We start from the raw sequence: 13,936 nt of genomic DNA, 5'->3' as shown, positions 1-13,936 counted from the left end.
GGGGGGAATGGGGGTGGAGTCATGAGCAGGGGTAGTGTTCCCCTCAGGGTTCTGGGGGCGGGGATGGTGACAGTGGGATCTGAGGGGGGCGTGTCAGCAAAATGCAGGTGAGTGGTGTTGGTGGGGGCAGAAGTGGTGGTGGTGACCATGGCAGAAATGCTAGCCAGGCCAGTGACACTCTCATCCCATGAATGAATAACAAAGAACAGTAGCATGTCTTCAGGGAATGGCACGTGATAAGATGGGGCTAGAATCAGATAAGAGGGATACCAGAGGGATGGGGGAGGTAGTTAATGAGATGAATTTGGTTAAGTTATGGCGAGGAAACACGTGAGGCAACATGGTGCAAAACCCTTTAAAAAACATGATGCAAGTGGCACTCTGCCAAAAAAAAGTAACAATTCAGGCTGGTGAGCATTTTTAAGGCAGAAGTTGATAAATTCTTGACTAACTAGGGAGTGAAAGGTTAGAGGGGAGTAGGCAGGATTGTGGATTCAAGGTCACAATAGATCAATCATGATTTTCATGAATAATGGCATAAACTCAAGCGGCTGAATGACCTATTCCTACTCCTAATTCACAGGTTACTAAATTTCTCAAACTAAATTTAAACCCAGGTGTCAGAGATGAAAGTTAAAGTTCTTGCAAACAAAACAAAATGATGGGGTGGTAAATAGTGAGGAGGTTAGCCTTAGGTTACAGGAAGATATTGAAAGGCTCGTCAGATGTGCTAACAATTGGAATTCAATCAGTTAAGTGTGTGGGGATGCACTAGGGCAAGACAAGCAAGGAAAGGAAATATATGATGGTAGGACCTTGGGACCTTTGTGTCCATGTCCACTGGCCCCTTAAGGTAATGCGACAGGTAGATAAGTGTTTAAGGAGGCATGTGGAAGAGTCATCTAGACTAGAAACGTTTGTTTGCTTTCTCTCCATGGATGCTGCCTGACTTGCTGTGATCTTAAGCAGTTTTTGTTTTCAGACATATGGAATATTTGCCATTATCAGGTGAGGCAAAAAGTTTAAAAGCAGGGAGGTAATGCTGGAACTGTATAAAATGCTGATTAGATCACAGTAGATTATGGGTAATGTGTGCTGTTCTGGAATCCACATAATATGAAGATGTGATAGCCCCGGAGTAGGGTGCACAAGATATTTACCAGGATATTGCTTGAGCTGGAGTTTCAGTAATGAAGAGCGATTGGATAGACTAGGGTTGTTTTCCTTGGAGAAGAGGAGACTGAGATGCATGAAATTATGAGGCACATAAATAGGGTCAACTGGAAGAAACTTTTCCTGTTGAACTAAATTAAATTTGCTTTATTGTCACGGGTACTCAATTACAAGTTGCCACTTATGGTGCCATCTTAGGTACAAGGTACCGAGGTACAGATTCTTCAATATAAGTTTCAGGAAAAAAACTTAGAAAAATAAAGAAATCAAGGGTCCAGCATTACAGATTGTAAGAATAAATTAGAAAATAAAGAAATAAAAAGTTCAGAACAACAAACACCCCAACTCAATCCATGCTGGTACCTAGCCTCCAGTCTGCATCGGGACTTGACTCCAGACAGCACCGGGCATCACCTTGAGATGACAGACCACTCTGGAATCACCTTGAGGCCGAACGTCCACGCTGAGGCCACTCAGGACTGAAAGACTGTCACAGACTTTTGAAAGAGTGCCATGGACTGCTGAGAGTCTGCTACACTGGGCCGGAAGATCGCCATGCCGGACCGAGAGACCGCCATACTGGCAGAGAAACCATCATACTAGGCAGAGAAACCACCATGCTGGGCTGAAAGGTCACCACACCAGACCAGAAGACCGCTATCTGGATCAGTGGTGCTGGAAGAGCACAGCAATTCAGGCAGCATCCGAAGACAGGCAAAATCATGCTCTTCCAGCACCACTGATCCAGAATCTGGTTTCCAGCATCTGCAGTCATTGTTTTTACCCAGAAGACCGCTATGCCAGGCCAAGAGGACATCACGCTGGGCTGAAATATTGTCATGCTGGGCTGAAAGACAGGTTGGTGGGGTCCAGTATAACAGTCCATGCTGAGGGCTAGAGTCCAAGTCGGTGCTGAGGCGCATAGGTTTGATGGATCGTAGGGACTGTTCCGGTGCTGTAGACCTCTCTGACTTAATGGCTATGATTGGAATTTCACACAGCTACCAGCTTGAGTTTAATGTACTGTGAATAATTCTTTGAAAGGTACTGAAAAGCAACATTTAGTCTTCTATTCACAAGGCATAAAGCAGGTGGCTCTCAGGGTACTGAGTGATATGTGCATGTCAAGATGTGTGATTACATAAATACCAACTGCATGAGCTGTTTTAAACCACTTCCCATTTCACCATGAAGATGGATGGAGTATTTCTTATCATCAAGACTGTGACTTTTCTCTTCAATTGTGAGTGATATTTATACCTTTATAGTATGTATTATCACGCCATGCTTGTTGGGTACAACTCAGGGAATGAACTATCATCTGAGGTATCATTGGGAAACTGTTAAAATGCTGCGTTGATAGGATTTGAAAATTTTCAATTATAAGTTTATAATGATTCAATTTAAACCATTTTCATCTGAAACTTTCTGATGGCAATAGATGAGGAAGTATGGGAAATGTTGATATTGCAGGAAGAGTTTTACAAGATTACATTACTGTGGTTAGAACTGATGAATTAATCTCATTCCATATGCACTAATTGATTCTCAGAATTTTAAAAGGATGGACAAGTTAACAGATAGTTGCTGGCTATCAGGTGCTAATCATTCTTATTTGCGATAATCAGAACCTTTTGACACTTCAATAAAATTAAAGCATGTGACATTGTTTTAGTACAATTTCCATAACTTTATAAAGGCTTTTGCTGAAAAAAAAAGTTAATGAATTCAATGAATGAAGCGTGTGTTTTTTTAAATTTCAGATGTGGCCACTGCAACTCGGACGTTGGCTGGTATTGAGGTGCTCCCATGCTTGCTTTATATCTTCTGCATTATCCCCACTGCTGCATATTTACTTCAGTTTAATATCCCATTAATTTGCTGTGCTTGCTTCTTACATTCTTAAATGACCATTCTACCGTTCTGAATTCTAATCTATTGATCTCATTTCCCACAGCCTAAATGTCAAGATTTCCCATATCACCCAGTCTGTCCCCTGTACTCACAACCATTGTGTGGCACAAACAGTGTGACTTACACAAACCTTTGTTATCTGTGTTTATATAACTGGTAAGTGTCTTTATAATCTTAGTGAATCATTTTAGTGAAGATCTATATTATGAACTAAGTCAGTGAATCAAGCAAAAAAATCCATATCTAAGACAAATAAAGGAATCATGAGGAGTTTTATATTTTGGCTGTCTTTTATAACAATATACAGCTGATCTTAGTCCCCTGTTGGAAGGTTACTACTTGTGTTGCATTGAGGAAGATCCCTAGCCTGTGCTAAGGTCTCTAGTGGCTTTGCATTGAAATTCAATTAGGTTTCTCCTCATATAAAGCAGCCTGTTGATGATCACTATCACAGCTCATACAAAAACAACAATTATTTGCGCAAACTACTGAAGAGCCACCATTTCCCACAAAATTATACAACACCAGTAGGAACAAAGCAAAAGAATTTACTCTAGGGGAAATGAATGAACAGCTGATGATCAAATGGTTTTTGCAATTGGGCATGCATGCACTTCAAAATGTTAAGAAATTCATTTAAAAACCATTAATATGGAAACAATTCTTAAATCTAATATAGAATTATAGACACAAGGTTCCCTTTAGCACATCATGCCGGTATTGACTCATTTGAAGAGCTATCCTATTGGCCGGCACTCCTACTCTTCCCTTATAGCTCTGCAGAATTATTCATATTTTAAAGAATCCTGTGTAATGTTACTGTACCAATATTTATGACAATATTGACAGACTTACTGCATTATCACGTTCTCCTACAAATGCTGTGCAAATAATGCTCAATTACCATGTTCAATTACCACCCACACCAAGGACACATTGTGACAATGATTAAATAACTAAAACCTGATCTCCTTGACCTTTGATGGAGCAATGAAAATCTTGCTTCTTTTACTGCTCCTAAGAAATAGATTTTTAAAATTGCTTACAAGTTTAACCGTAATTTAACACCTCTTATCTATAGTGGCTTCAACCTTCATTCTTCCCATAAGTAACTCTCACATTTCCCCCTTTGCTTTCTTGACCAGCAGGTCCATCTTTGTAAGTTGAAAGAAACAGGGTGTGGATTCTGTTGTGGGCTCAAACTGAGATTCAAAGACAATGAAAATGATGTTAGCCAAAGATGACATCAGCCATAATCATTGTAATTTTCTTCATCACAGTTAGCTCAGCAAAGTTCCTTTATAAAAGCCAAGTGAACCAAAACAAAACTATTACAGGAGAATTTTCAACTGGATTTAGAACTGGAAGATAGAAGTTGGCAATCTGAATGGCTCAGGAATTTGAAGAGTAAAACATAAACTCGGTGGACATCCACAGATCATATGTTGCAGATCTTTATGATTATCAAATGGTTTTAAAAAGTAGACATAATGCTTCTACTTAGCGGGGAGAACAAAACTAGCACCATAAATTTAAGACAGCTACTAATAAATCCAATCAAGAATTCAAGAGAAACCTCTTTACACAGAAAGTGGGAAGAACCTTTATCTCAATGATTGATGTTAACAGCATAATGAATTTAATGGGAAATTAATAAGCACATCAGGAAGAAAGGAGTAAAAGGTTATGCTGATAAGATGAGATGAAGTGGGGATGACAGAAGGCTTCAACAGAGCATAAAAACTAGCAAAGACTATTCAGATCACCTAGTCTGTTTCCATGCTATTCAACTACGTAAATAAGCAAATATGCCACATTCTTTTATAAGTAGAGTGGTCCTCTAAAGGTAGAAAGGAACATTTACCTCCAGACATCACCACCCTAATGTATTTTGTTTCTAAGAATGCCTGATAGATATGATAAGAAACTAGATACCTGGGACCAAATAGATGGTCCAGCAGAAAATACACATTTAACCATCTTTGTGACTTACTTGCTGAGACTGATGCAAGGTTGGCTTTGGAAAGGTTGTCTAATTCATTCCTGAGATGCGGTCATTGCTGGTTGGCCCAGCATTTATTGCCCATCCCTAAGTGACCCTGGAGAAGGTGGTGTTGAGCTGCCTTCTTGATCCATGACAGATCATGTTGTATAGGAACATTCAGTGTTGTTAGGAAGGTAGTTGTAGGACTTTGACCCAGGGACACTGAAGAAACAGCAACATAGATCCAATCCAGGATAGTGTGTCACTTGAAAGAGGAACTTGCAATGACATTCCCATACATCTCCTGCCCTTATCTTTCTAGACATTAGAGGTTGTGGGTTTGAAAAGGGTTGATGATGAAGCATTAGTGAATTCCTACAGTGCATCTTGTAGATGGTATACACTACTGCTACTGAGCATTGATGGTGGAGCATCAATGGTAAAGAGAGGGAATTCTGAATGCAGTGAATAGGGTGCCAATCAAATGGCTTAATCTGTCTTGGATGGCTAAGCTTCTTGAGTGTAGTAAGAGCTGCAGAAACTCCAGACTTGTACCTTGTTGATGGTGGACAGCTTTTGGGAGATTGGAGGTGAATTACTTGCTGCAGAACTAAGAGCCCTGACCTGCTGTTGTAAGCACAGTATTTAAAGAGCTGGTCCAGTTCTGTTTCTGTTAAAGATAGATCCCAGGATATGACAAATGTTGATCAATAAAATTGTAAATTTGTTTGGTATGGGTGAATATTAATTCATGTTTATCCAACCTTATAGGTGCATTGCCACTGTCACTATATTCATGTATGTTTAACAGTAAGTTTACAATGTAAAACATATTTTCAGGACAGGAAGGAGGTAGCAGTGCCTGAATGGAGGTATAGATGGACCCCTGATTAACTGAAATTTTCATTCTATTTCAGGGGAACTGGTTTTAAGGTTAAAATTTTGCATGAAGGACAGTGTGGTACTGAAACTCGATCAAATCAAAAACTAAACCGATCTAGAAAAACATACTGAAGTATATTTTAAAGAGTCATGCAATTTGTTGAATATGAAATAAAGTTACATTTCAGCTGAATAATGTATTGATGTTTAATTATTACAAATAGATACTTTCTAATCAAACCATACAGAGGTGTTATTACACATCTCTGGAGCAAGTGGGGTTTCAACACAAGTAGGAGAAAGTGAGGACTGCAGATGCTGGAGATCAGAGCTGAAAATGTGTTGCTGGAAAAGCGCAGCAGGCAGGCAGCATCCAAGGAGCAGGAGAATCGACGTTTCGGGCATGAGCCCTTCTTCAGGAATGAGGAAAGTGTATCCAGCAGGCTAAGATAAAAGGTGCCTTCTCCCTACCTTTTATCTTAGCCTGCTGGACACACTTTCCTCATTCCTGAAGAAGGGCTCATGCCCGAAATGTCGATTCTCCTGCTCCTTGGATGCTGCCTGATCTGCTGCGCTTTTCCAGCAACACATTTTCAGCTTTCAACACAAGTAAGTCACATGGCTGCTCAAACCCACATTGCCTGTATTAAGACATTGCTGAAAATGTGTTGCTGGAAAAGCGCAGCAGGTCAGGCAGCATCCAAGGAACAGGAGAATCGACGTTTCGGGCATAACCCTTCTTCATTCCTGAAGAAGGGCTTATGCCCGAAATGTCGATTCTCCTGTTCCTTGGATGCTGCCTGACCTGCTGCGCTTTTCCAGCAACACATTTTCAGCTCTGATCTCCAGCATCTGCAGTCCTCACTTTCTCCCCTGTATTAAGACATTGCTTTAACTTCAACTGCACATGCCCATTCCACTTCTTGGGGGAGATGGTGGCAACACACTGCTGCCACTGGACTGATAATCCACAGGACCAGGCTAATACTCTCAGAACATGATTGGAATTTGAATCCAATAATAAATCTGAAGTATAACAAGCTAGTTTCAGTTAAAAATCACACAACACCAGGTTATAGTCCAACAAGTTTATTTGGAAGCATTGGTTTTCGGAGCGCCACTCACCACCTGATGAAGGAGCAGCGCTCCGAAAGCTAGTGCTTCCAAATAAACCTGTTGGACTATAACCTGGTGTTGTGTGATTTTTAACTTTGCCCACCCCAGTCTAACATCGACACCTCCAAGCTAGTCTCAGTAACAGTGATCACTGATTATCATCGACCATCGTAAACTCCTGTCTGTGTCACTAGCGTGTCACTTTTGGGGAAGGAAAGCCCATTGTTCTTACTTGGCCTGGCCCACATGTGACTCCAGACACGCAGCAATGTGACTAACTCTTAACTGCCCTCTGAAATGGCTGAGTAATCTATTCAATTCAAGGGCAATTTAGAGCTGTGCAACAAATGCTGACAGTGGTCTTGTGAGCAATACCCACATCCTATTAAAGAGAGGTGATGGATTAATGGTATTATCACTGCACTGTTAATCCAGAGAACCAGGCAATGTCCTGGGGACCCGGGTTCAAATCCTGCCAGGGCAGATGGAATTTGGATTCAATTAAAAAAATCTGGAATTGAGAGTCTAATGACAACTGTTAGTTGTTGGAAAAATCCATTTGTTTCACTAAAGTCCTTTAGGGAAATAAATGACCATCCTTACCTGGCCTGCCAACATATGACTCTAGACCCACAGCAATGTGGTTTACTGGTGAATACCCTCTGGGATGGACAATAAATGCTGACCTAACCAGTGATGCTCTCATCCTGTGAATGAATTAAAAAATATGAAAGGATAAAGAGTTGCTTGGAATCCAAAAGTGTTCATATATGCTTTCTATGTGCTTATATCTAGATATCTCGCCTTTGAATATACTCAACAACTGAGCATCTATGGCTCTGTGGTACAGAATTCCAAGGATTCACAAACTTTAGTGAAGGAGTTTCTCCTTATCTCATTCCATTTGGCAAATCCCTTGTCCCGTGAGAACTGCATCCCTTGGTTTTAGCCTTTCCAGCCAGGCGAAACAACCTTTTTGTTTCTAGCCTTCTACTAAACTTTCTCATAACCACCGACCCCCAATCTCAGGAATCAATCCAGTGAAGCTTTGTTGCTCCCGCTCTTATGCAGGTAAATCTTTTGAAAAAAGTAGAAATTGCTGGAATATTTCTACAGATGCCACCTGACCTGCGAAGCTTTTGCAGTGATTTGTACCTTTTTCTCTGATTTACAGCATCCGCAGTTCTTTTGGTTTTTATCAGGTAAATTCTTTCCTTAGTAAGGAGACCAAAGCTGTACACAATACTCCTGCTGTGATCTCACCAAATCATTTACAACTGCAACAATGCTTCCTTACAATTCTACTTCAATCTCCTTATCATAAAGGGCAACATAATATTTGCCTTTGTAATTACTTGCAGTGCCAACATGTTATGTTTGTGTTTTATGCACAAGGATATCCAAATCCCTTTGACTACCAAAGCAACATAGGAATTAGGAGCATGGTTAGATCATTTGCCTCTGCTCCATCACTCTGACTGTGGCCTCAACTCCATGCTTCTTTCTACCTCCATAGCTCTTGACTCCCTTATCTGTCAAAAATCCAACTCACTCTGACTTAGTAAATTTATTAACTCAATCTCTTCAACTTTCTGGGTCAGAGAATTTCACAGACTAACACCCAGAGAAAAAGAAATTTCCTCATCTCAATCTTAAAAAGTAGATCTCTCATTCTTAGACTGTGTCTCATAGTTCTGTATCTACCAGAAGCAGAAACATCCTCCCAGAATCCAACCAATCATAGCATCCCTACAGTGTGAAAACAGGCCCTTCGGCCCAACAAGTCTACACTGACACTCTGAAGAGTAACCCACTCCCTTACCCTATGATCCTATATTACCCCTGACTAATGCACCTGACCTACACATCTTTGGACTGTGGGAGGAAACCAGAGCACCCAGAGGAAACCCACCCAGACATGGGGAGAATGCGCAAACTCCACATAGACAGTCACCCTAGACTGGAATCAAACCCGAGTCCCTCCTACTGTGAAGCAGCAGTCCTAACCACTGAGCTACACAGCCACACTGTGCAAGCCCTCTTAGGATCTTTCATTTCAAAAAGATCACTTCCTATTCTTCTAAAACCAAACATTGTGCTTTCCAAACATTTTCCAACTGCAACCCCATTTTGAGGCATGATTATTGTAAGCCCTCAGTGAGGTCTGTGGGAGCAGTGGGGTGGTGGAAGGTGAACACAGACATCTTGAAAGTTGGGAATGGCGAAGGAAGGAGTGGGAAGGTGGTGGTGGGTTGGGGAGGCAACTTAAGGCCTGTTAGATAGGGAGCACAGTTGCTATACCTTGGTTGGAGATTGCAAACAGCCACTAATGCCGGTGACAAAATTTCAGTTCATGACCCCACTTGTGGTTCTTACTCCTAGTTTCAGAAGTCCTGCTCCAGTAGATATAAGCCCACTCTGTTCAATCTTTAAGATCAGAAAAATCTCTCATCCCAGGAATTAGTTAAGTGAACCTTCTCGGAAAGGGTTTTGACAGGGTTAAAATAATGATATCCTTTTTCAAATAAGGGGACCAAAAGCATTCAAAGTACTTTAAATGTGGGTTCACCAACAATCTGCACAGCTGCAATAAAACTTCTTTACATTTATATTACACTCCTCTTGCAATAAACACTGGGACCACTCTGTTGAATCTTTGCTCATCAGGTAAACTTCTCCATCCTCGAATTAGTCAAGTTAACCTTTCTGAACTGCATTTAAAGTGATGATTTCCTTTTTCAAATAAGAGACCAAAACCATTGAAAGTATTCTAGACGTGGTCTCAACAATACTCTGTACAGCTGCAGTAAAACTTCCCTACGCTTATATTTCATTCCTCTTGCAATAAAAACCTACACTCCATTTGACTTCCTCATCACTTGCTGTAGCTGCATACTAACCATTTATGATCCGTATATCAGCACTTGCAAAATTGAATACTTTCTTGCTACTCAGGTTTCTGTCATGCAACCAATCCCTCAACTAATGTATGACCTCCATTTCCACTGAGGCAGCAACTTGTTCAACAGCTTTTCACTCAGCATCTTACTGAATGCTTTTTGAAAAATCCAAATAGACTTCTACATCCATTTGTTCCCTTTTATATACACGGTAGGCTAAATCATTAATAAGCTTATAGATCTGTTCAACATGATTCTTATTTCATATAAATATGCTGACTTTGTCTAAATGTACAATTATGTTTTATCAGTTGAAGGTGCCGGTGTTGGACTGGGCTGTACAAAGTTAAAACTAGTTGAAACTTTATTGCTGGAACAGCACAGCAGGTCAGGCAGCACTCTCTGCTCATTCCTGAAGAAGGGCCTGTGCCCGAAACGTCGAATCTCCTGTTCCCTGGATGCTGCCTGACCTGCTGTGCTGTTCCAGCAATAAAGTTTCAACTTTGATCTCCAGCATCTGCAGACCTCACTTTCTCCTCAAAGTTAAAACTACACAACACTAGTTGTCCAACAGGTTTATTTGGAAGCACTAGCTTTCAGAGCGCTGCTCCTTCATTAGGTGGTTGTGGAGTATAAGATTGGAAGACACTATGTTTGGTTTTAGAAGAATGAGAAGCAATCTTATTGAACTGAACGATCCTAAGAGGGCTTGCACAGTGCGGCACAGTAGATCAGCGGTTAGCAGTACTGCCTCACAGTGCCAGAGACCCGGGTTTGAGTCCGGCCTTGGGCGACCATCTGCATGGAGTCTGCACATTCTGCCCGTGTATGTGTGAGTTCCCTCCAGGTGCTCCGGTTTCCTCCCACAGTCCAAAGATGTGTAGGTTAGGTGCCTTACAATCTCATACTCTACAACCACCTAAAAAAGAAGCAGCACTCTGAAAGCTAGTGTTTCCAAATAAACCTGTTGGACTACAAGCTGGTGTTGTGTGATTTTTAACTATGTTTTATATGTGCTGTTATCACTCCTTTAAAACAATGGATTTGAACACTTGCATGACAACTAATGTTAGGTTAGGAAGCCTGTCATTCAATTTTCTCTCTGCAGCCTTTCTTGAATAAGGGCATTACACCTGCTATATCTCAATCCACAAAATCTAGGGAATTTTGGAGGATTACAAACAGTGAATTCACTGTATCTACAAGCACTTCTTTTAGGATACTAGGATGTAGATCATGAGGTTCACAGAGAATTTGTCATATTTTAGTTCAATTACTTTTTCTTTACAGTATTCATTGATTTAAGTTACTGTTATTAGATTCTTGGATCCCCATTATTTCAGGCGTGCTTTTTGTTGAAGAGAGACACGAGATATTTGTTTAGTATATTTATAATTTCTCAGACTCTGATCTGGGGACCTATGTTTACTTTCATTACCCTCTTTTTTTGTATACCTGTATAAGGTGTTACCATATATTTTTCTATTACTTCCTTATTAACTGACATATTTTACTTTCTTCCCATATTGATTTTTCTTTTGGTCCATCTTTGTTGATTTCTAAAATGCTCCCAATCTGACTTCCTAGCATCAGCAATTGGGAAGGTGGGTGGTGGTGAATTTATCTCTTGATGAGGCATTCCTGCTTCATTGTTAATAACATATAGGCAAACATTTTGTCTGTTCCCAATGCTCCTGAAAAGGTTGTGTATCTGTCCTGAAGGTAGAATGTTACATTTCAATGGGACCTCTTCCTTAGAATAATGTTCCTGTTTTTTCTGACACTCACCTCTCCATGATTCCACATCTTTGGATAGACTCTCTTCAAAAGAATGAGGTGCGTTAAGGAAGGTTCTCCTCCTTCCAGTACCACCCCCTTTAAACTATGTTGAGAGTCATAACAATTCAAGAAGAAATGGTAAAGAAATTAATGTGATGGGCTGTTGGTAAAATGGGAAAGTGTTACAAGATGAGGGAGTGTAGGGATGCTTGTCCAATGCTGTGGAAAGAAGACAAAAAATCCTCAAGGCATATGCAAACGATTATGCTGAATAGAATGCACTGAGGAGTTAACAATATCACCTTTCCAAGAAATGAGAAGCATCACCATTCAATTGTCTAAGTTTCTCATTCCAAGAAGGGTAATGAATTTGATCCATCTGCATCCAGTCGAGTTGCATACTGCAGCCAGAGTTTCCATTGCCACAATTCATATCCAGCTGCTTTGAAAACCCTTTTTCGCCCAATACGCATATATGCGTTGCCATCCATCTGCCCTCAAATCAAACATTTTTTCCTTTCTTCTTGTCCTCCTGGAGAAGCAGAAAACTGTAATAATGGGATGGAATTACATATCCATAGAAATGTACTTACATCTATGTGCCTGCACACGTACTGAAAGTCTTCACATTTTATTTGAATGAAGACCACCAATAAATACAGGTATTAGCCATCTGCCATAGCATAGCTCATGTCTACATGCAGCATACAATCAAAAGTATTCACAGAATGCATCAAAGGTAGTTTCTGCATAAGATCTTAAGAGTTGTAAAAAACAGCTATCACTTTCTGTAAACCTTCTGAAAGTAGCGATGTAGATGGTGGGCACCTATGCAGAAAGATCAGAGAAGCCATTGCAAAGGTAAAGCAGTTATAGTGGAAGGTTTAGGTTTTCATGCAGACTAAGAAATGTAAATCAGCTCAATTGTAAATGCAATGAATGTCTAATTTGTCCAGCAGAGTTTTTAAAACAACGGCAATAATATTTATGGGGTGGCAGGAAAACACAGATTCTTTGTCATTGTTGCCTTTCATTTCCTGGCAGCCAGCTAGGAAAACCAGCAACAAGTGGCCACAGCCCAGGAACTGAGGGGATAATCACTGGCAATCTAAAGGGAGGTTGTCACAGATCGTAGCCTGGTTGGAACACAGTTGAATTTTACAGCCATTGCTGTTTCTTAACTCTAACCATGGCTTCATATCCTTCTCACCTTTTGCTGATAGCAAAGCTTCAAATATATATACATATGTTAGAGATCAGAATACAACAAGTTTGACCAGTGATGGGCTAATGGTGATGCCAAGATCACAACGTACCAGGGTGTTGTAAGTCTGGAGTAACTGGATATTTTCAGGATCGTTATGTACCACTCATGATTTATAATGAGCCAAAAAAGCCACACAGACTGATACTCTAGATTTAACTCGTGAGGAACTAAGAGAATGATACACATTACATCAGATATCTGGCAGAACCTACACTTGGAAAACACAATGAATACTAAAAGGAGAAAGTGAAATAAACTTTTTGATCATTGATTTCACCTACAGTTGAAACGACATACTCAGAATTTATAAACTTGAAGTTGGCATTTTCCCCAGTGCTCACATCCAAATGATACATCCACTCTGGAAAAACAGCACCTCTTTGCAATTTGTGCAGAGAAATCCAACCAAAATTCTTGTATAAGCACTTATGATCTTATTACTCATCATACTTCTGATTTTATTATCTTCTTTGTAGCCAGGCGCCAGTTAGCTGAAGGATGACACTGTCTGCTGGCAAAACAACTAGAAACTGTGCTTAAGCTGAAAGATGGTCTTCAATTCCAGATAGAGATACTTTGCTTTGGTGAAATTTCTAGCTGAAGGCCTCTTGATTATTCAGTACGCATACTCTACAGTGAACAATTTTCTCGCATCTGACTGCTCCAATTTCTATTGTACGTGCAGCTCTTGTGGAAGATTGTGTTTTGACTGTAAATTGTGCTGTGGATCACATCCCCCGGGTTCCATCTCTTTTCCTTTGGGTCACTCAAATGTAGTTGCTTCAACTGCAAGAGCACATAAGCTCTGTGCACAAGGCCCTACTTATCACTTTGAACTGATGCAATCCGAATTTTGCTCAGATCAGCAAATTCAAGCAACTTTCTTTTCGATTATATTCAAAACTAGGGTTCCAAAGACAA

At 40.4% G+C, this 13,936-nt stretch overlaps 1 protein-coding gene across 1 annotated transcript; it reads left to right on the top strand.

Annotated features, from left to right (window-relative positions):
- Nucleotides 1–2,359: 2,359 nt before the first annotated feature.
- On the top strand, nt 2,360–6,087 carry LOC122543782 (trypsin inhibitor ClTI-1-like). Its single transcript, XM_043682548.1, has 4 exons — nt 2,360–2,416; nt 2,937–2,974; nt 3,131–3,243; nt 5,989–6,087. The coding sequence occupies exons 1-4, from the start codon at nt 2,362–2,364 to the stop codon at nt 6,083–6,085; spliced, it is 303 nt and encodes a 100-aa protein (XP_043538483.1). The 5' UTR covers nt 2,360–2,361; the 3' UTR covers nt 6,086–6,087.
- The last annotated feature ends 7,849 nt before the right edge of the window (nt 6,088–13,936 follow it).

This window comes from Chiloscyllium plagiosum, chromosome 45, assembly GCF_004010195.1.
Source record: "Chiloscyllium plagiosum isolate BGI_BamShark_2017 chromosome 45, ASM401019v2, whole genome shotgun sequence".
Classification (NCBI taxonomy): Eukaryota; Metazoa; Chordata; class Chondrichthyes; order Orectolobiformes; family Hemiscylliidae; genus Chiloscyllium; species Chiloscyllium plagiosum.
This window is presented reverse-complemented; position numbering and strand designations above follow the sequence as displayed.